The sequence below is a fragment of the Oryzias latipes genome, chromosome 7, assembly GCF_053564925.1.
Source record: "Oryzias latipes strain Hd-rR chromosome 7, Olatipes_Hd-rR_3.1".
NCBI lineage: Eukaryota > Metazoa > Chordata > Actinopteri > Beloniformes > Adrianichthyidae > Oryzias > Oryzias latipes.
The window spans coordinates 10,466,269-10,489,002 of NC_136243.1; the positions used below are offsets into that span (position 1 = coordinate 10,466,269).

A 22,734-nucleotide genomic window follows, 5' to 3' on the forward strand; every position below is an offset into this window, starting at 1 on the left:
TTTCTCCTGGAGCTCGGCGGGGGCAGAAGCTCCCAGCATGTACAACGTAAAACGAGAGGAGTGTTCTGCGCCTGCGTCAGTCTGCGCCGCGCCGGCGGGGGTTTGGTTTTAATGTTTTTTTTTTTTTTTTTTTAACGACACAACTTTTGGGAGCAAAAATGTTTTCGAAACTTCCCGTCGTTCTAGTCTGTCTCGCTTTCTACCTGCAAGAAGGAATATCGCGGGATTTTGAGGCATTTCTGGGCAGGAGCCTTCATTTACAGGTGAGGAAAGTTTTTAATCATGCTGCTTTCAGGGACATTATGTAAAAAAGAAATGAAGCACAAATAATAGCTTCATTTACACAATAATGCGTCGTTGAATGGTTTATTAAATGTTTTAATGGACATTTAAAGTTAAAAAGTACTTAAGAATATACGTTTTTTTTGTGTTTGCCTAAAATAAACTGGGTTTTTTTCAGAGTTAGGGTAAGTAAAGTGACCAATTTAGTTTAGCAAAAAGGAGAAATACAAAATATAATCTATATTAGAAGTAATTTGTGCATTTATAACGTTTGTTCACCCTAATTTGGTTTATATATGAGCATCTATAAAAAAATAAAATAAAAAACAAACAAAGAGGTACACACATTGTTAAAAATATTACTGTTCTTTTGTTTTTTCGGTCTTATATGTGTGTTTGATATTAACAATTGTTTATTGTGCAAGTGACTGGGAATTTCTGTAAATTGAAAAATGTACAATAAAGTTTGTATAAAAAAAATAGAAGTAAGGCAGTAAATTTGAAGTTTACTTTTTCTATTCTATCTACCTAAAATGTTCCAATATAGTTTGAAGAAGTATTCAGTTAGTATACTAGATAGTATAGTATAGTTTAGTATACTACACTACACAAACATAGTCTATGGAATACTTGCTATACTTATACTCAAGTATACTTAACCAAATAAACTTCATATGTACTACTTTTTGCCAAAGGGAGTGTTGATTTAAATTAATATTAACCACACAGAAATAGAAATTAAAATATTCATCATCGTCAAACTGTAGTAAAATTGAAGTGAAATTTACTTAACTACTGAAGTAATAACAGTAATAACAATTTTAATTTTAGTAAGAAAAAAAAGTATTTGCTGGAAAAAAAGTTTTTGCAGGGTTTCTGTTAAAAAAACTTTCTTTTTTGACATGTGGAATGAATAGTAAGAGTGAGATTCATTCAGCTCTATACCTCAGGAGTTAAAGTGTTTTTTTTTTTTATCTATAGGTAAAAAGTATATTTGAATAAGCTTGCTGCTGCATCTTCTCAGAAGTTACTTGAGTGAATGTAGTCTGTTTCTATCCTCTTTTTCTATGTGGATCATATTTTCCTGAAACAAACTGCTATGAATGATTTCCAGTCTTAAAGGTGAAATCCCCACAATGCTCAGGATGTTTGGTCATGTGTTGACACAGCAGTGACTTGTGCAGCACTAACAGGCTGCCGTGTGTACAGTGAAAGCATTGATGTCCTCTTTCACTTCTCCTTTCATTCATGAATGGCTTTGATTCAGACTGTTTTGAAACCAAGTCTTGACCCAGCCCTCAAAAAAGGGGCAGATGGCTGAGAATGCTCCCCAAATATGGGGGTTCGTTTGGACAAAATTTCTTATTGGCTTGCAGCAAATCTAACTTGTTTGTCTCACATTATTATTTGTTTTTCAGAGAGTAAAGCGTCAGAGCAAACCCCCCAAACCAGTGGTAAGTTCACAGGTTAAATTCTGTTAATTTAAGGACCCACTCCAATGAGAATTTAGTTTCTGGTGTTTTTAACATGTTTTTGTGGTAGTTTTCTCACGATGGAGGACATTTATAAAGAAAATTAAGCTTAAAATTACATTTCTGAGTATTGGTTTATCTAAGTTGTTGTGAATCAGGAGCAGACAAAAAATATTGTTTGAATTTTTTTATTTTTTTTTTATTTTTTGGTGACGAAGAAAATAACCACAAGCCACAAGCTCCCTGCTCTGCTCTGTTCTGATGCCTTCAAATGGCAGACAGATCAGTGAACAACAGGGAATTCCTCGTCTAAACTGGAATCTGGCTCTAAATTCTACAGCTGGATAGCTCCAATATTATTATTATTTTCATTACACCTGTAATGTTAGGTTGGGGGTTGTTAGGGGCAGTAAGTTAGGGGAAGAATGTAAACAGGTGAATGATGGGAAGTGGGGGCAGGCTTACTCTGCACCAACAGTCCCACCCACAACTCAGATTCATTTCTAATGAACTTCTGCTGCACAGAAACTACATGAGAACCTGGCTGCAGACATCACCATCCAGAACAGGAAGCTTCAATAAAGGTTTTTCTACTAATCTAAACACTTTTGGGTTAGGGCCAGGGTTATGACGAAGGGTTTCACCCCCTTAATTTTTGTTTGTTCAGTACCCTTCCATGAACTGACCAGGATCCACTCATGTCCCTTTTTATTTTTTATGTGTTTGCCTTTGTCACTCTAATGTATTAATGTAAAAACGAGATAGAGTTTTATAAATGTTTTCAATTTGTGTTGTATGGATTTCTAATGTTTTTATTTATTTTATTGTATTTTTTAATTTTTTTATATCTAAAATAAAATGGAAAATTAGAGTAAAAAATAGAGTAAAAAATATGGTTAGGGCTAGAATTAGGATCAGGGTGTTTAGGGTTGCCATCAGGTCGCCATCTTGTCTAGAGCCATTTCCCTCTCCAAACTATGGCCTAGAAAATGACAGAGATACTTTTTATTTAGGCTAAAATCGACATAATCGTAATTAAAAGACCAGGGAGCTTAGATCAAAAGATGATAGGAGTGGAGCTAAAGTAAAAGCAAACAGATAACAGAAAAGGAAGCTTTCCCTGCAGAATCCTCTTCTGGCTGTCATGAGTACACTGTGGCTTCTCCCTCCTTTTACCTCAGGGTTCACGGTGAAGCCATTCCCCCAGAACATACAGTAATCCTGTCTGTTTTGCACAAACCGCAGCTTTTTTAAACAGCGGTGAGCTGTAGCTGCTCCTGACTCGCCCTCATCCTGCAGAAATGTGGCCAGCACTGACCAGACTGGTGGATGCAGGCGCCAGCGTTCCCCCCCCATGCAGGGAGCTGCTGTGTGTCATTTCCATGCAGGGAAAAAGGGTCACATGAAGGAAGGACTGTGATGTGTGCGGCTATTTACTAGCTTTTCCTGTGTCCCAGAATTGGTTTTTGCCCACACACGTAGCCATTTGTAACATACGCAGCTCAGTACTGGAGTTCCCTTTTGGACCCATGTGGTGAAAGTTCTCGTCTGGATCCAAACTGTGGCGCTTGTGAAGTGACGCATGTTTCTGTCGCAGCTGAAGGTGACAGATTACCACGTGAGGAGCACTGTGGTGTCCCGCTATGCCGTCACTACCGTCCAGAGCTCGGTGTGGAACCAGCTCCCCGTTGTCAAGGAGGCGGCCTTTGAGGTGGACCTGCCCTCCTCCGCTTTCATCTCCAACTTCACCATGTAAGTCTGGCCGCCCGTCCAGGAGCTGATCCTCTCTGAAGGAACTCTGTCAAACCGAGAGGGAAATATTGTCCCTCATTTTTGGGGGATTTGGTTCCAGGAATAAAACTTCAGAGGGATTATGTAAGGAGCAAGAATTCCGGTCCGGAGGTGACGGATAATTTGATCACTTAGAGGGGTTTAGAAGGCCTTCTATTTCAGAAAAACAGCAAAATATAAATAAAACAAATAGCTTGGCCTTGCTGGAGCTGGATTTGGGAGCGGAAGTGGCTGCGGGAGAAGGAGGGAGGGGCTTACGGCAAATGAATAGCAGCTTTGTAAATGTTCGTCAGAAAGTTAATATAGAAAATGACAGGAGTTTGCGCAGTGCCCCGTTTCTCCCCCACACAGTTTACCGAGGCAGCCTGCCAGCTCAGGTCCGCTGCAGACACACATCTACTGTATGTGGAACTAGATGTTTGGAGTACGTGTGAGTTAGGAAGCTGAGCTGCTGGTTAAAGGTGACGATTCCTCGCACTTTGTCGTCTTTTCCTGTATACCTGAAGGGAAATAGTTGTGTCCATATTGTGTTGGGTTTTTTTCAAACTGAGGGGGCTGTGTTCTGTTGGGTTGTGTTTGCGGGTCACTCGTGTTCAGCTCCTCCACCTCCCGGCTTATCGGCTGCACATAAAAGTACAAGCTACCACTTCTTCTTACCCTCCACTCACATTCAGTTCCACTATTCTCCTGACTACCAATAATGCAAATTTTGGTTCTTTGGGCAGTAGTTACCAACCCCTGGGCCCCAAACTGAGACCAGTCTATAAATCACTTGGTATCAGACCAAATTTAAAAAATCATATTGTAACTTAGATCATTTCCATTTCATTTTGTTTTTTGCTGATTCTGAAGGAAGTTTTATTTTGAAAAACTACTGGATTTGGTCCATTTATGACTTACTCTTGACAATTTACAGTATATGAAAACTGGAGCGTGGCGTCAGCCATAGAAAACGGCTTACCTCTGGCTCCAACCAAATGAAGTCCCTTCAGTTGCCCTTTTTTTTCCACGATACAGACATAGTGATTGGTCCAAATCTGTCTGAATTAACATCTCTAAGGCAACCACTGTCAGCAATCAGGAGTGAGATTGTTGAAAGTCCACATCCCTGCCACTTGATGCATCTGATTGGTCAGTTTATAACTTAAATAACTTGCACTACAAAAAATGTATGAAAACAAATTAGGATTATCTAGAACATGTTAAAAAAAAGGTATCAAAGCAAGAATGGTTGTTCTAACTAATAGAATGACTGGTTAATAGCTGTTTATCTCTCTATAGAAGTCTATGGGATTTTGGGTTCTTGGAACCAGTGAGGACTTCCTGTTTAGAACGCCAGGGGGGAGGGGTCACTTCATCCAGCTCCAAATTGACAATTGACTTTTTCCACCACATTCTTCTACAGCTTACATTTGGTGCACATCAAGCCATTCTTCTGAAAGCAGCTGCTCCAACCACTAAAACAAGCTTACAAAGTTAAGCAAAAAAACAAAAATCTTTGGAAAGTAACTTTGGGGAAAAATGAGCCATTGAGGAAAAGGAGGAGAATTCTTCAGCTTTAAAAAAATGTATGATTTTTACTGACAAAACCAGGAGTTATCTCCATGAAATATGGATTTATTGTGACATATGTATCACTTTGCGCATTATGCATCAACTGACTCTCTAATGTTACACATACGCGGATGATACAGTTGCATACATGGTGGATTACTACAATGTAGAGGACAATTCTGAATCTGAATACCTCCCAACCCCTGCATAAATGAACCCGTTTGGTTTTTACAGAAGACATTTGGGGTTTTCAGTGATGCCAAATGAGAAGCGGTGGAGCTCTGGGAATTGTAGTTATGGTGTTTGTTTGTTTGTTTTTGTAATTGACTGGACAAATTTCTTTTCTTAGGAGGTTTTAACTGTTTTAACTAAACTCCATTTAAGCTTGCTCGCCTATTTTTTTGGTGGAACTCCTGGTGTTTATGCCTTTTTCTAGTGCCATGATGTGACCTCACATTAGCATCCTCTCACACTACGTCAGATACGACTTCTGTTTGAGTTTTCTTTCTGCAGCACACATTGATCCCTTTCCCTTAATAATGTTTTTAAAGGGAAATTACTCTTTTTTTTTTGTCCACATCTTCCTCACATGGCAGGACCTCCGTCTGTAAACAAGCATGATGCGTGTTTGTGAAGCAGCCTTCAGGCCGCTGTGGAAATACAAGAGGTGAAGCGCAGTGGATTTGGCTCTAAAGCTGTGCGAAGGGTCACTTACTGTAACACAATCTGGCTACTGTAAATAACACAGAGGGCTTTTTCTTCTTCAACTCTCCTCCACCTCATCAGCACCTCCAACGGTAAGGTGTACGTGGCCCAGGTGACGGAAAGAGCTACCGCCAGGAAAATTTACGACGCTGCGAAGAAGCACGGAAAAACAGCCGGTCTGGTAGCAACCAAGTCAGTTCTTTTTTTTTCTCATTTACCCTTGATTTTGCTTTTTTTCCCCTAACCTCTGAGGTTCCTGCTTTCTTTCTTTTGCTTTGCTGTAGAGAGCGGGAAATCGAGAAGTTTCGCGTTGCCGTGTCCGTGCCCTCGGGAACTCGGATGTCCTTCCTTCTTGCGTATGAAGAGCTGTTAAGTCGTCGACTTGGGCGTTACGAGCTCAGTTTGGGTCTGAGGCCCGGGCAGCTTGTGCAGAACCTCACCGTAGATGTCAGAATATCAGAGAGGACTGGGATTAGGTTCATCAAAGTTCTTCCTCTGAAGACGAGCAGACTGATTTCCAACAACAATCCAGGTGAAATGTGATGGAAGACTACATCTGACCCAAGGATGGCATCTCCAGGCCTCAAGGCCTGCTTTGGCATGCTCTAATTGACAGGACACACCTGAACCAGGTCATGATGAAGGCTTGGATACCTGGAAATCATGCAGACATAATGGCCCTCGAGGCCTGAAGTTGCTCATTCCTGATCTAACTACCTTTCACATTTGCCTTTTGGCTTCTCCTATTTAGGGTCCCTACTGCCTACACCTTCCTCCCACCATCCACCCTCATATACTCCTTCTCCACATCCACATACCTCCTCTTTGGACTTCCTCTAGGCCTCTTTGCTGGTAGCTCCAACCTCAGCATCCTTTTATCAACATCATCACGTTTCCTCTTTTCAATGTGTCCAAACCATCTCCATCTGCTTCCCCACGTTTATCTCCAAAACATTTAAAATGATCCTTTCCTCAGATGGATTCATTCCTGAATCTACACATCCTGCTCACTTCCAAAGAGAACCTCATCATTGTCATTATGCTACCTCCAGATCTGCCTCCCACCTCTGCATCAGAGTCTCTGAAAACCAACAACATGGCTGTTCTCACTAGTCTTCTACACTTTTCCTTTCACTCTTGTTGACTCTCTATAGTCACATATCACCCCTGAAACCTTCCTCCACCCACTCGAACATGCTTACAGATGCCTCTCCACCTCTTTCCCTGACCCTCTGTGTAACTATAGACTGTTGACTCTAAGAACACAGTCTTCCACCTTCTCCTCTGCTCCCTGTATCCTCAGTGTGTAAATGAGAGTTCCTCTCTTTTACCCACAGATTCTATGATTCTATGCGCTCCCTGCTCTCACTATAGATCATAATGTCATCTGCAAACATCACGGTCCTCATAGATTCCTGTCTAACCTCTTCTGTCAGTCTGTCCATCCCCATGGTAACATTTCATCTTCACTGATCTTTGCTCTTCCTGCTCCATAACAGCAACCTCTTCTCTTCTGTGCTCTCTAACATGTTTCTCATTCATCAGATCTTCAACGTTCTCCTTCCATCTTTGCATCACACTTGTGGAACCTGTCAACACATTTCCATCTCTGTTTTTCCTTCTTAAATGTCTTTTGTCGCCTCTTTAAAATAACAAATAAAATCATTTAGATTAGTTTTCATTATTATAAAAAGCCTTATGAGTCAGCATCGATTTTTTTTTTCTCCCTTTTTTGCGTTGTAAGAAGAGATGTGTGTTTTGAATCTAGCTATTTGTGCTACAAGAGTGTGTTCAAGCTATACATTTCCTCATGACACAAATGTATTTTGAGACTGCAGCCACTCTGTGTGGATTTCACCCACAGGGTTACATTTAAGAAGAGTACAAAGACGAGAAAAAAGTTCAGATAAGTTTGAAATTTGATCTTCAATGGACATCAAAGAAAATAGTCGTGAAGTTTGAGTTTGATTTAGCTGATTTGCTATTCTTCCAAAGCACTAACCTCTTTCTGAAGGGGATTTTTCTTCTTCACGTTAACCATGAACCTCTTTCCTGCAGGAGAAATGGACACCCCTGTTTCCTCCCATGTGGAGAAGAGCGCCACATGTGCTCGAGTTCAGTTTAGCCCGACTGTAAAGCAGCAAAGCAACATTTCCTCTAAAGGCCTCAATGCAGACTTCATCATACAGTATGATGTGGACCTCAAAGACCTCATGGGTGACATCCAGGTCAGTAACGTTTTAAATTCTGTGTCATGACATTTACTCATAGTAAAAATGTAGGTTTTTTTGGATCAACTTTGTTGCATCTGTAAAATGTTGATTTCATTTTCTGGAACAATATTCTTTTTGGTGACATTTGAATTATTAAAAACTTGGGTTTTTCTTCCTTTCTGATGTTAACAATCTGCTTCTCCTCTCTGCTAGGTGTATGATGGTTACTTTGTTCATTACTTTGCACCCAGAGGGCTTCCTGTGGTTCCCAAGGATGTGATATTTGTCATTGATATCAGTGGATCCATGATAGGCAACAAGATAAAGCAGGTAAAGTGCACCAAACTCTTGGCTCTCAGCTGCTTACAACTAAACTGAGAGGTTGAAATCAAAAATGGGTTTTCTGAAACAAATTACTCAGTTTACTGGTTGCTCTTCGTTCCAGTACTCACCTATGGTCATGAGCTCTGGGTCATGACTAATGACGAATACAAGCAGCTGAAATGAGCTTCCTCCGTAGGGTGGCTGGCGCTCCCTTAGAGATAGGGGGAGAAGTTCAGTTATCCGGAGAGAGCTCGGAGTAGAACCGCTGCTCCTCCACATCTGGTCCAGATGCCTCCTGGACGTCTCCCCGGGGAGCTGTTTCAGGCATGTCGGACTGGGCGGATGCCCCGGGGAAGGACACGCTGGAGAAACTTCATCTCTTGACTAGCCTGTGGTCCCCCCAGAGGAGCTGGCTGCAGATAACATGATGGCCCTGTGACATCATCAGTTGTAAACAGAGGTCCTTCACTGTAAAATCAAATATTTAAACAGGAAAAAAAAAAGTCTGCTTTCGCCTAAAGTTGTGTAATTTCCACTTCTGGGTGGTGGATTCAATGATGTCAGACGCCATCTTGTGTCATCTGCAAAGTGTCCAGGGGGAGGAAAATCTGGGTATCTTTGCTTAGACTGTTACCCCCGCGCCCAGGTCCTGAATGAGCGGAAGAAGATGGATGGATGGATGGATGTTACTTTTTTAAATAATAAAGACAAAGTAACTTAGTATTTCTTCTGCTTTCTGTCAGTAGACCAAACAAGCCATGACCACCATCCTTGGGGACCTTCGAGAAGGAGACCACTTCAACATCATCACCTTCTCAGACAAAGTTCAGACTTGGAAGAAAGGTCGAACGGTGCGAGCAACTCGGCAGAACGTACGGGAAGCCCAAGAGTTTGTGAGACGGATTATGGCAGAAGGATGTGAGTTCATGTTGGATTATTGTGTAAATTTATTTGTCCACAAATGCTGACCGTCTCTGTTGTTTTTGTATCAGGGACCAACATCAACGCAGCTCTGCTTTCCGCTGCCCAGCTCCTCAACCCATCTTCATCCTCCGGTCGCCTCTTGTCTTCTCGTGTCCCTCTGGTTATTTTTCTCACTGACGGAGAAGCAACCATCGGAGTGACATCAGGCGACATCATCCTGAACAATGCCAGGAAAGCGCTGGGCTCCGCCTCTCTGTTCGGTCTCGCCTTTGGCGACGATGCGGACTTACTTCTTCTGAAACGTCTGGCTCTGGAGAACGGCGGCGTGGCCCGGATGGTGTACGAGGATGCGGATGCCGCCCTGCAGCTGAAGGGCTTCTATGATGAAGTGGCCAGTCCTTTGTTGTCAGACATCCAGCTGTCCTACTTGGACGACCAGGCGTTTGACGTGACCCGTTCGATGTTTCCAAACTACTTCCAGGGCTCGGAGTTGGTCGTGGCAGGAAGAGTCAGACCAGGAGTCCAAGACCTCAAGGTGTCGATGTCAGCAACGGATTTAAAGGAGGAGGTTAAGATGGAAAACGATGTGGATGTTTCCCATGAAAAGGGAAGTGGGAGTGAAGGCTCGCTGGACTGTTTAGAAGATTTGGAGCGGATCTCCAGCTTCGTCTATCGTCTTTGGGCTTATTTTACCATCAGGGAGCTTTCTGTGGCCAAACTGAATACTACTGATCCTTCAGCGCAAAGGTTACTGACAGAAAAAGCCACTAACCTCTCTCTTAAATATAACTTTGTAACACCGTTCACCTCTCTAGTTGTTGTTAAACCAGACGCAGAAGAACCAACCACAACTCCACCTTTGGCAAATCCCACAACTACAGCCGCAACTACCACCCACAAACCTGCAGCTTTTTTAAGAAAACACAGATTACAATCTAAACATTCCCAGTCAACTCCAAATATCCCCAAACCAAACAACACTTCAACTCCAACTTCCAAAGCAGAAACAAGAGTTTCACCATCCAAGAAAACTGCATCATCGTCAAATCCCAATCCTATCAAAGCTATAATGGCGGCCATCTCTGGAAAAATACCCCCTGCCTCCCAAAACAAATCTAAAAACGCCTCTTCTTCTCCAGCGGGAAAGACGCCCAAAAGTCTTCCTCCAAAAACAGCCCACCTTCCTGCACCTGCCAAACTTTCCACACCTCTACCTGGCACCACCAAAACAACCACCCAGCATCTGGAGACTTCCAGCACTTTAGCACCACCAACCACTGCACTCAGAACCTCAACGCCACATTCCAGTTCTGTAAGGCCCACCCAGCCCACTGTCAATAAAACAGAGGCTCCTGCTGGGGTAGAGAATGCTGCCAAATCAGCTCCAGACCATTATCCCCCTGAAACCAGTGCTGCTGCATCCAAGCTGGATCCTACACTCAGCTTTCCATCAGATCCTGATATGGAAGAGGACTCAGAAACAGACACACAGATGGGCGTTCCCACGCTGGTGCCAGCTACTTTTGTTCCCATGCCTGGAGTAACAAACGGCCCGCATCCCTGGGAAACAGCTGAGCTTGTTGGTAGGTTTGCACGTCTGCTTTACAAACCCTTTTTAATGTCCTTATTCTGACGTTTTAAACATATTCCATTTTAGTCTTTAACTAACCATTCTTTGTTTTTTAGATGACGAAACTTTAATTCATTTCCAAGGAAAAGGTAAAAATTAAGTTTATACTGATGTGTTTTGAGTGTTTTAACCTTTTTCAATTGTAATCTTTATCCTTTTTTTAAGAAAACAATACTTTCCCTTCAAAAAACCTTCAAGAGACCCATCAGATTCTACAAGAACACACAATTTAGGGTTTTAGGGAGCAAAAACAAAAGTCCTTCTGGACAATTTATGAAAAACTCAGCAGAAAAGTTGAAAAATACCCAAAAGCACTCCCCTGCTCTAAGTGTGGTCCAATAGATGCAATGAAAACATGCTTTGTGGATCAGGATGAGAAGGCAGCTTTAATTAAATAGAATTCATGTTTTTTTACCACATGCAACTATGGAGATGAAGAAAAATATTTAGAGTTCCACCAAACAACTTAACCAAAATTAGTTGTTTTTTTTTCGTTCTTATGATGTGGCAGATAGACAGTAAGAAGCACCTTTTTCAGGATGTCGATCAGTCATCCGTGGGCACACACGTCCTGCAGTAGACATGTTCACTACTGATGTCTGACAATCAAACCAGAGTGATCAAAAGACACACATTAAGTGGACCCATTAGTCTCTGTGAGATTCTGGGTCAGAAGAGCAGCATCTTAAAACAGACCTAAAACAAGTGCCCAAGTTTGTGTTGGGAGAAAATTGTGACTTTTTTGCAATATGACAATGGAAAAAAATTGTCAAGAACAAGCAGTGAGCAGATCAGAACCTGAGCTGATAAAAGTTCAACCTTAGAGAGAAAAAACACATTTGTCTTCTTGTAAGATCTAGCTGAACTGAGGACGCTGGAATAGACAAATATTTTAGGAATGAAGTGAAGTATTCTCTTCCTATTGTGAAACACTTTGGTACCCTGAAGGTGTTGTGAAGTGCTATATAAAAAAAAGCTTCATTCTTTTAAGGGGTCCTTCATTTATTAACAAAATAATTTTGAGGAAAATTTCACTGATAATGTATTTTTATCTGTTTTAAGAGATTAACCCTTGTGGTTTCCTAGGCACTTTACCATTGGGAGTTGGGTCATCTAGACCCACTAGACAGTGCGCTGAACCTTTTTTCTTCAATGATTTGTGATCTTCACTGGTGTCCATGGATTACATGAAATCTTTCCACCTTTATCCACCTTTGTCATGGTAGGGAGAACACGTCAATGTAAGGGTGGGGTCATCTAAGATAGTACAAGGGGTTACACTAATCAGTTAATTGACTGTTTTAACCCCTTGTGCTATTTTAGATGACCCCCCTTACATTGATGTGTTCTCCCTACCATGACAAAGGTGGATAAAGGTGGAAAGATTTCATGTAATCCATGGACACCAGTGAAGATCACAAATCATTGAAGAAAAAAGGTTCAGCGCACTGTCTAGTGGGTCTAGACGACCCAACTCCCAATGGTAATAGCATTTTCACCTGAGTCACAAAAAAAAAATTCCAGACTATCACCAATCTAACTCTCTAACATAAAAATAATCTGTTGTGAATTTTGAGCCCTTTTATTTTGAAGGCTCTGTTTTTGGTAGTAAACTTTTCAATGGAGTTTTAACTTGTAACAGATAAGCAGCGCAGAATTCCAAAATTCTCTTCTTACTCTCTAACTCAAAACTTCCATTTAACAGATTATGACGCCAATTTTGACTACGACTACAATCTCAGCTATGACGCCTGTAAGTTTTCTTTGTTTCCTGGGAAATCTGTGTTGTATTATTTTTGTCCAGAAAACCTTCAGTTTAAACATCAGTCCTGCTTCTTTCAGGGGACGACACAGCCGACGGTGATTCGTATGGTGAGTACATGTGGAACCTGTCTCTAAAATGTTCTGCAGCCTAAAGTGGACCCTCTGATCCTTCCTCCTGTGCTGCAATACATGTGTAGTCCTGTGATTGGTTTCAGTGCTTGGGAGTGAAGAGGACTGTCCTTTAGTTGAATGTCTTGTGCTTTTAGAACCTCAGTCCAGTCCGAACTCCATGGGGTTCCTCTCATCAGGTCAGGGGCCTTCATTTGATCATTCCCCTCGAGTCTTTTGGATTGTTTGGATCTGTTTGTAGCTCAGTGTGTTTCTGTTTCAGTTGATGGAGACCCTCACTTTGTGCTTCAGCTTCCAAGGCAGCGTCAGAGTCTGTGTTTCACAGTGGACGGCAGAGCCAATGATGTTCTCAGGCTGCTGGAGGACCCAGAGAAGGGTATACAGAGCACTAAGGATTTAATATTCAACGTAGTTTGCCAAACTGGGATAGGCTCCAGCGTCCTGTAATCCTAAAAGGGATTAAGTATCTTTGAAAACTGGATGGATGGATGATGTAACCCTACATGCTCTCTTTTCCTTCATCAAGGGATCATCGTGGATGGCCGCCTCCTCGGAGCTCCGTCCAAGCACGGAGTGGAGAGTCGTTCTCGGACTTACTTTGATCAGCTCATCATCTCCTCGCCGGGCAGCTCTGGTGAAATCACGGTCACCGTATCGCTGGATGTGGTGGCGGTGGAAGGGGAAGGACGGGACAGTCTTCCCCTCAACCAACAGGGATCCATCACAAGGCAGGGTGTGACGGTCACTGTGGACAACCACCAGGGCTGCTGGATTGAGCTGGTCAAAGGTGTGCGCTTCCTGGTCCTCTTTCACCACTACAAACACCCCAGCTACCTCCAGATGGCGCACTTGGGTTTTTACATCACAAATGGATGGGGGCTTTCTGCTTCAACCCAAGGCCTCCTGGGTAAGCAGGCAGATTATCTCCCTCAATGCAGGGCGTTGCCCTAAAAATGACCCTAAACACTGAACTGTTTAGCAAGATCAAGAGTTTGTTTTGTGTTAAAGTTTGCATGAGCTTTGGTTTGGATCCACCAAGTAAAGTCTGGTTTGCCTAAAAAGAAGATTGTTTGCTGGCAAGTGAGCACTTTAAAAATTGTTTTATCAATAGAAATATATTCTTAGTGACTAGATTTTTTTACAAACACAAGAATTTTGGGTAAGACAATTTGTCTTACCCCATTGGCAGATTTATTTGAATTATAAAAGACAATCTGTCACTGGGGTGAGAATTTTTGGGGCCTGTTTTTGCAGTGAATGTTCTGTCAAGTGACATGGGTTCTTAGATTTTGGCTAAAAACGGCATAACCATAATTAAAAGACCACTGAGAACGCAGTGGGACTTAAAAGTAACCATTACCTTTTATTCTTGGCTTGCAGGGCAGTTTCAGCATGCTGACATAAGCATCACAGAGATGAAAACACACCCGGATCACCCAGCTAACAAGGATGGAACTGCGGTGAGGGGGGTCCTCAGGTGGGGGTCGGAGCAGATGCTGGTAACCTTGCAGGACAAGATGCTAAAAGACTCTCTGCAAAAGCGCCACCCTGGCAAATGTTGGGTGGTGCCCAAAGCAGAGGTAGAAAGACTCCTGGGTCATCCCTACGACAGCTACGTGGTGAATCATGTGTAACTGCAGCAGAGTCAACACCACCCATGAAGGCTCTCTAGGTTAAAAAGAAGTGCCCCTCTTCATGGACTGAGCCTACAAGCAACTCGTGACTGGATTGAGGCTGCGGCGAAAAGACAAACTGGATTTGAATGCATCACAAAGCTGCTTCGATTGATCAGACTGAATTGCATCTTCAATCCATCACTAACTGGATTCACGCTCCCCATCAGAAACAAGAGTTCCTCTGGTCTCCCGTGGCGACAGAACATCCCCTTGAGCATTTGCTTCAAAATATACCCCAGCTTTGATGGGAAATCTCTCTAAAAGAAGTCTTCTGAGTCTTCCTTTGTGGTTTCCTGGGTCTGAAACATCTGTAATAATAAAAAACGTCCTTTGTATAAAAATCCTCCCATAAAGACAACACAACACAGGGTCTTCGCCATGTTTCCCATGTGCTTTTTTTTTATTTTTCTATGGTTTCATTCATAGTTTAATTCATTGTATTTGTTACACAAGACATTAGGCATTGTTCACATACTAGTGATCAAACAAGGACAGTAAGTTTTCTACTACTCAGCCTGAACTAGGTCTTTTGTCAGTTTCCAGGTATATTGTCAACAGTGGTTTTTAAAGGCGATATTGGATTAAATTAAAACAGTACAAGCACACACGAGCCCCCAGACCCCCCATTTAATAAAATAACAGTATCCAATGCTGAGACAGGGGGTGGGGGTGGGGGTTAAACATGATCTCTGTTCCAGGGTTTCAGGAGTTTCCTGTTTTTCTACCAGGTAACATGTTTACAGTATGAAGATGGAGTCCAACTGTTTTCCTCCAGCTGTTTGTTTTTTTCTTTTGTGAAATAAAACATAAAATCATGGAATGACCACTACATAACAGTAACAACACAGCAAAAAATACACAAAAACAAATCAAACTGGAGTGCAGCAATTTAACAATCTGGTCTCACAATTAAATTATTAGCATAGGAGATTCTGCATGTAACTTTTCAACAAAAAACAAAATAAATATGATAAGACATTTGACCACACCCCCCCAAATAAAGGATGAGACGTGGTAGATCGGATGAGTCGGAACCAATTTTCAAGTAAACAAGTGCAGCATCTTCTGTTTCTTTAGAGCGATGAGTGTACTTGAGGTGCGTTGGGAACTTTCTGCACTCAGACGTAAGATGACTCACTTCCGTTTGTGTTGATAAAACAATCACATCAGAACTTTTTTGCGAGCTTCGCCAATAACAGAGAGACTATTTTTGGCACTGACCTGCCCCGCCCAATGCAAAACAAAGCTGTCAATTTCCTGAAGAGGGTCCAGACTTTGAAAATTAACCCAGAATTAAGGCGAGAACCAAAAAAAAAGTATCTCAGTTAGATTTAAAAAATAAAAAAGGGGGGGGAGGGGGGCAGCACTGTTGCTTTGGAACAAAGCCTCCCTGTCTTCCACGTCCTAAAGGCGATGACTTAATGTCCATAACAAACACGAGGGTTTGAACAGCGGAAACACGGTCTGGTGCTTTCACTGTAAGCCGAAAATTCAGTCTTCATCCTCGTCCCTCCAAAACGAAACTGTCAAATTCACAGCGCTGCTCGCTTACGTCCTGTTTCCTACTTCAACCCTCGCAGGTTTCTCCTTCACTTGTTCCCAAGAGTCCCTTTTCTCCTGAAGCCCCCCAAACCATCAGCCACTGCTTCGTAAACTTCATAACCTCAGCCAGTGAAGTGTGCACCCATTACATGCAAAGAAAACTTCTGAATCATTTCAAATGTTAGAAAGTTCTAAACATTAAAGATACACAGCATGGACAATCAAATTGAACTTTTTTTTTTTGTCTTTTCTGGAGGGGGTTGACGGTAAATAGCTACTCGGCAGCTTTTCACCACAGCACTGCAATGTGAGCATCACCAGTTGACGACAGCCCATCTACACGTCACTTTTCAGCATTTTTGCCCAAACCGAACACCAGTGAGAGCGAGGAGAAGCACGGGTTAAAAGACAGAGAAAGAGGAAAGTGAAAGCAGGGCAGACGGGAGTGGAACGGTCCAGCCTTCAAACCACAGTGTCATTTTTAGTCTATGTACATCACTACTGTGTGAGAAAAGATGCATGCATGTCGACTGGAGGCAACCCTTCCGGAGGATTCTACGCTAACCTGCAACCCAACTCTTGTCCGAACCGACGGACCCCTTAGCACTGCCACCTTTCCATCCACCCAAGGTCTGAAAAAGATTTTAAAGAAAGAATGAAAGGCTCATAAAATCAGCAACAGCAAGTAATGAGTTCACCTCTAAAGATAATGGTTAAGACATGAATATACCGTCAATTCTACAATGGAAATGAAAAACCGGATCCACCCTGCTTTTCGGTGACACGGAACAGGAGTGTTAGAAAAGTGTGTTTGTGAGCCTTTGTGTCTGAAAGGGTGGCAGGGAGGAAACCGGGGCAAACGGCCGCGGAAGAGGCGGAGCCCACACACAAGTCCCCTCCCACCACACACATGCCCCCCCCCCCCCCCCCCCCCCCCCAATCAACCCACCCACCCACCCCACCGTTTGAAGCACCGCTCAGGCAGTCCTGGCTCTCTGCTGCAGGTTCAGCCGCCTCTTCGCAACTTTTTACCCCTTGCTTCCTGTCCTGGTCCCGCCCACTCTCAGAAAGCCCGCCTCCCCTCACTGTTCGTCCTCCCCAAACACGTCGTTCTGTTTGCGTTTCATGTTCTCGAAGTCAAAGTCGGTTCCGGTCATGCGCTTGTAGATGTCCTTGATGTCGTTGCATGTGGTCTCAAAGTGGGTCGTGGCATCGTAGGATCTGGAGGCGAAGACCTGGGCCAAACAAAAACAGACGAGACTGAGATGTTCGTTCACTCACGATGGTGTGCAAAGGTTTATGTGCAAAATCAAACATCTCCAACATCTAAAATATTAGCCAGTAAAGACAAGCAACAAAACATTACCAGCAATGAATTTTTTCCCTTTAATACTACGTTCACATCGCCCATGTCACGCATGTTCAAAAACACACTGAAAGTCTGTTCTTAAAAGCCCATTTAGCATATGGTGTTTCAACTGGACTGTTGCTACCCGATATTAGCTCATGTCCACCATCTACAGTTGGAAGAGGTTTGATGTGAAATGTCAAAGTGGTGCGAATCTCTTGAATCTTGCTCCAGGCTTTTTCTTTCACAGCTCCATTCTGATATATGAAAGACTTGGTGTCATAGATTTTCGACCAGGCCCAACCACGATCATTCATTTCTCCTCCATGATCAATTTTCGACCAGTTGGCACTTTTGCTAATTAAAAGGGACAACATCTGTACGTCACTACTAAACCCAAGTCCCTGATTGGTTCAACAGGTTTAAGTTTCACCATGCATTCAATGGACACACGTTTTGTACTTAGAGCCCAAAAACGGCCATAGTAACTTGAGTAGCGATGCATGAACGCAAGGGTTTTGAACGCAGCAGCTTGAAATATGCACTATGCACACGTTTACATCGACTTTTCATTGGAACCGGTAGCTTGAATGCCTATTTACAAGAGCGGTGTGAACGTAGCTTAACGCTGGGGCTGTCACCAGCTACACGTAAATAACACACGATCTTTGACATAATGTAATTCTTCGGCCGTTTGCTCGATCGACATGAATCAAATGATTTTGATGCGGAGAAAGGCGGCTGTTCATACCAGCTCTGCACCAGTATGCAACAAATTACTTAAGTAATATACTGCATTAAGTGCTGCTTTTCTGTGCAACAGAATCCGCTGGAAATACGTTAATTATGTAAACGGTTGAAGAGTTGCAGTAGTCAAAAGTAAACTTGACTTGAAGCTGTTAAAGGGTGTTAAAGGGATAACAAAATGGGACATTACTTCTTCATTTCAATCTGCTTCACAGGGAAAGGTCAGGAGGTCAACGAAATCATTAGAGACCATTTAAACCTTATTAAAGTCTGTTTTTAAAATACTGACACTAGAATCTATTCAAGCTGTTTGTGTGAATCACAGTGTGAACAAATCTCCAGCATTATAGTTTTGCAAAGCATGTAAATGAGAGTTTTTAGGCTTCGATCTTACCTGGCTCTCAGTACCATCATCCGTTGGTTCATAAAGGTCACTAATAGCCACAAACCTTAAAAAAACCCAGAAACAATCATTTACTCATTGTTAAGCGCTGCGTTTAATGTTTCTTAGCTAAAGGCACTAGCACAGAATGCTGAGCGATGACACAGGGAAACTGCACAGACTTTTGGTCGATGGGCTCCAGCAGCTCCAGCGCTGGCTCGATCTCTGTCTCTGGTTCACTGGTTTCCACCGTGGTGCTGACGATGGCGATGTATTTCCCCTGGGCCGCCACGTTGTGAGCATAAGAGATCATGCAGACGTAGATGTCTGGATAGGAAAGGCAATAGTCACACATAGAGAAAAAGAGGTCAACTGAACCTAACCAGTGTGTTTGTAACGCTTAGCAGAAACAAATGATAGATGTCAACATTTAGTTGACTTATGTCCCTGTTTTTTTTTTTTCTGGATCCTCCACTTGTGACTCTTTTCCACACCAACCAATCTAAACTCAAAGTATTCAACACACCGAGAAAAACGTATGACTTTTTCAGCAAAAAATTAAGTCACAGACATGCACTCCTGTGTTTGTCCTTCCTACCGTCCCTTTACAAAGTTTTTCTAAACAGAAATGAACTATAAGAATTCATTTTATTTCCTATATGCACAGGGGAAATTATAAAACTAAAAGCATTATTAGTAAAACCCTAAATTTAAAGGAAAGTTTGTCTTGATGCTCTAAAGGTTGAAACAAAGACTTATACCTTCAAGTACCAAGCTAAATACTAAATTGGCTAAAACAGTTAAGCAAAGCTAAAGAAAATGTAATAAAAAACTAAAGATTTTAATTATTGTAAAAAAAAAAGCTAACACTCTTTGAACTGCTTTAATTCAGGGGTAAATCCTAACAAACGTTGAGCATCCAGAATTATTTCAACTAGCCAAAACATGACTAAAAAAATGCTAAAATGTCCATACCAGCGACCAAAATGGATCCATCAAGGGCTTATAGCTAAATTAGCTAAATGACATTTGATATTGTTTTAGAAATAATTTACTATCAAGTAGACATACTGTATATTTAGTAATATAAACAGTCCAATCAAATTTTAAATATCCAAATATTGGTAAAGAATACTAAACGAAGCATAAATATTGCTGAAACTGCATAGATAAATGTTAAATTAGCATAAAAGCCTCAAAAATTCTTAAGAAGCATTTCAAATTTGAAAATTATGTCATAGTTGCTTCTTATAAACCAAATGTGGAAATGCAACAACCAAAATAAATCAACAAATGTCAGCATTGTTTTGTGCTAAAAGGTCATCTTAACTGAATGAATTGCTATATTATGCTGCAAATGCTATGCATCAAAATGTTCGATAAAAGGCCAAGCTTAATGGTAAATTTAGTAAAGAAAGATATGAAACATTGATAGATAGACATGAAAAAAAGATACAGATAAATATTGTCAAATTCAACATTATTAGATTATCCTGATACTTGTATTTATTTCATGATTTTTTAAACAATCATGACGTAAATATAAGGATAGTAATCTAGATTACAACAAAAACTCTTAAAAAACTTGTAGAATTCCTGTCTTTGAGTACATTCTTGCTTAATCTGCTCTGTTTATTGCCCTTTAAAGTCAGTGAAACAGCTGGAATGAGATTGGTCCATTTGGCGCTGAAGAGGAATCAGATGACACATCAAAGGTTAAGGAGTGCGAGACAGAAAAACAGAGCGCCGGCCCATCATCTTAGATTAGTGCTTTAGATTTCGCTGAATCACCATCAGCAGTCAATACTTGGCTTTATTGAACTCTGTAACGACCCTCACGAAGCGAGTTTTATTTTTGGATTTTCCACCAAAAAAACCTGCTAGCCTGCAGGCAGGCTTAAAGATATGAGAAAAGCTGCACATGCTAGTTTCAAAACCAAGAGCTTTCACACATGTGATTTATGATTAATTAGTGAAAATGTTAGCAGAAAACTCATTCTTTAGCTTATCAAAATTTGAAAGAAGAGGACCCTGTAACCTTTGCAACATCACTCAAGGTTTCAACACATTCATCATTCCTGAAGGACCCTCTGGGTTTTAGCCTGCTTGTTAGCAGAAGCTTACCCGAATTGCGGTTGACTTGATTCTGAGGAATAATAATCTGGCAGGAGTTGGCATCGTTGGTGTTTTTGATAGGGTGGCTCAGGATGCAGATGACACGGATCACCTGGCCCACCTTACGGACGCGGTCCGAGATGTAACTGGGGTCACAGATGAGCTGCTTGCAGCGAGCCACCTACAGCGGATACAACACGCCAGGTTATGAACCGTCTGCGGCATTGGAAAAGCATCTCTGTTTTTAAAAACAGTTTGACAATTCGCAATCCAACTAACAGGTGTTATCCTTTAAGCTGTTTTATGACTAGATTTCTTTATATAAAGAAAGATGAAGGATGGTGTACAAGACCTGACACAAGGCTTTAGGTTGTAACAGACGATACATTCACTCTAGTAGTCATTGTGCTGCCACCGCAATTTGTTATTTCTTACTGCCCACTTTATTTGGAAGATTGGACCCTTTTTTTTGAAAGTGCATCTTTAACATCGAAGATGTCGCCGGCAATATCCAAAAAACACACAGTCTTTGACATTCTGTAACTCTTTGACCATTCACGCAATCAATGCAAATCAGCTAAATCTAATGCAGAGAAAAGCTACTTTTCAATGATTAACACTTGCCTAACAGGAAGGGTAGCACAATTGCGCAAAGTCACTATTTTCTGCGTCAGAATTAGCTGATTTACATAGATGGCGTAAGTATTTTACTACTGTACAGTGTTGCATATGAGCACAAAGCTGCTTTTTCCACATCAGAATCCGCTGGAACTACCGGTCAACAGTAGTTAAAGAATGTCAACACTGGAGTTAGACTTCCATGGTAAAATGGTTCAAAAGTGTAGCTAACAAACCAAAAAAGCTGCCAGTAGAGTGAATCCAAAACCATGTTTAACCATAAGAGGATAGTAAGCAGTTTGTTGTTAACCCTTGTGCTATCTTAGATGACCCCACCCTTACATTGACGTGTTCTCCCTACCATGACAAAGGTGGATAAAGGTGGAAAGATTTCATGTAATCCAAGGACATCAGTGAAGATCACAAATCATTGAAGAAAAAAGGTTCAGCGCACTGTCTAGTGGGTCTAAATGACCCCACTCCCAACGTTAAAGTGCCTAGGATAACACAAGGGTTAAACAAGGGGTGGTAAAAATGTATCCTGCAAATATATATGTGATTTTTTTAAAGGGTTTCTTTGTTGTTATTTTCCTGGTTAGTGTTCATTTCAGTAAAATATTGCCATCATATGAGCAGCTGTTGTAACTGCATGTTTCTTCAAGAAGGACTGATACACTCTTGACAGTGCAGTGTGAAAGCAAACTGGGACAAATGACGGTGTGAGGTTTTATTCCCATTCCCCGCCCAACTGAACTGATTCAATCTGACGTTCCTGGAGTGAGAAACACATCTAAAGTAAATACATTCTATCTAAAGGCAATCTGGCCGTACCTCTCCCTCAGACTTCACTCCAACCACTTTACCACCCTCCATCACAATCTCCTCCACCGGCTTGTTCAGCATGTAGGTTCCTCCGTAAATGGCGCTCAACCTACGGAAACAATTAAAGAACCCACTTTATGCTAAGAAGTGTTCCAACATGAAATGTGACATATCCCCATTGAAATCTTTACAGCACCTGGCAAATCCTTGTGGCAGCTCCCCTAGACCATACAGAGGGTAGAGGTAAGGGCTCTTCCCGTAACGCGCCAGGGATTCACTGTAGAGTTTGATGCGGTTTATCGTCTCCAGACAGGGAACGTCAAGGTAGCTGGGAGTACAGACAAAACCAATGAGGATTTACACATTTATAAGTAAATATGTACTAATCTGAAAAAATAAAGTTGCCATTACTCATCTGTCCTGTAGAGGGCCAAGGCGTGGCCAGTGAAGTCAATGACATCCTGACCCAGGTCAAACTTCTTGTAAACATCCCTCATCGTTGTGGCTTTAGGGTCCACACCCTCAAATGTTTTGGGGTCATTTTCATCAAAATTGGCCACAAAGACGAGGAACTTCCGGAACCTTCGCTTCTCAAACATCCCCATCAGGTCTGAAAACCCAAAGCAGGGTTTCATGACGACAACAATCCCAAAACGGAAAGCTCTACACACCACTTGCACTATCCGACAATGGAAT

General features: G+C 41.8%; 2 protein-coding genes across 4 annotated transcripts in view; one reads left to right on the forward strand and one right to left on the reverse strand.

The window, feature by feature from the left end:
• On the forward strand, positions 1 to 15,284 carry itih6 (inter-alpha-trypsin inhibitor heavy chain family member 6). Of its 3 annotated transcripts, XM_078950199.1 has the most exons (17): positions 54 to 263; positions 1,701 to 1,736; positions 3,352 to 3,506; positions 5,696 to 5,766; positions 5,886 to 5,996; positions 6,089 to 6,336; positions 7,863 to 8,032; positions 8,231 to 8,347; positions 9,088 to 9,259; positions 9,334 to 10,848; positions 10,952 to 10,984; positions 12,601 to 12,648; positions 12,738 to 12,767; positions 12,875 to 12,967; positions 13,051 to 13,164; positions 13,315 to 13,695; positions 14,169 to 15,284. In XM_078950199.1, exons 4-17 carry the CDS (start codon positions 5,717 to 5,719, stop codon positions 14,420 to 14,422), a joined length of 3,336 nt encoding a protein of 1,111 aa, XP_078806325.1. In that variant the 5' UTR covers positions 54 to 263; positions 1,701 to 1,736; positions 3,352 to 3,506; positions 5,696 to 5,716; the 3' UTR covers positions 14,423 to 15,284. The 3 variants fall into 3 exon arrangements, with proteins under 3 accessions (XP_011475911.3, XP_011475912.3, XP_078806325.1); XM_011477609.4 differs by lacking the exon at positions 5,696 to 5,766 and having other exon boundaries at positions 1 to 263; XM_011477610.4 differs by lacking the exon at positions 5,696 to 5,766 and having other exon boundaries at positions 1 to 263; positions 12,926 to 12,967.
• Positions 14,842 to 22,734, reverse strand: part of gdi1 (GDP dissociation inhibitor 1) — a 10,530-nt gene continuing 2,637 nt past the window's right edge. The window contains exons 5-11 of the mRNA XM_011477635.4: positions 22,450 to 22,648; positions 22,235 to 22,366; positions 22,048 to 22,147; positions 20,608 to 20,779; positions 18,666 to 18,810; positions 18,496 to 18,550; positions 14,842 to 17,241 (exon numbers count right to left, since the gene is read on the reverse strand). Of these exons, the coding sequence (XP_011475937.2) occupies positions 17,089 to 17,241; positions 18,496 to 18,550; positions 18,666 to 18,810; positions 20,608 to 20,779; positions 22,048 to 22,147; positions 22,235 to 22,366; positions 22,450 to 22,648 (956 nt within the window). The 3' untranslated portion in view covers positions 14,842 to 17,088. The remainder of the gene's footprint in view (positions 17,242 to 18,495; positions 18,551 to 18,665; positions 18,811 to 20,607; positions 20,780 to 22,047; positions 22,148 to 22,234; positions 22,367 to 22,449; positions 22,649 to 22,734) is intronic.

Bases quoted from the DNA above. Each gene is read 5' to 3' on its own strand.
- itih6 (XM_011477609.4), top strand. From the start codon at position 159: ATGTTTTCGAAACTTCCCGTCGTTCTAGTCTGTCTCGCTTTCTACCTG. The intron at 264-1,700 runs GTGAGGAAAGTT...TTTGTTTTTCAG, and splicing joins GCAGGAGCCTTCATTTACAG to AGAGTAAAGCGTCAGAGCAA. The intron at 10,985-12,600 runs GTAAAAATTAAG...TCCATTTAACAG, and splicing joins AATTCATTTCCAAGGAAAAG to ATTATGACGCCAATTTTGAC.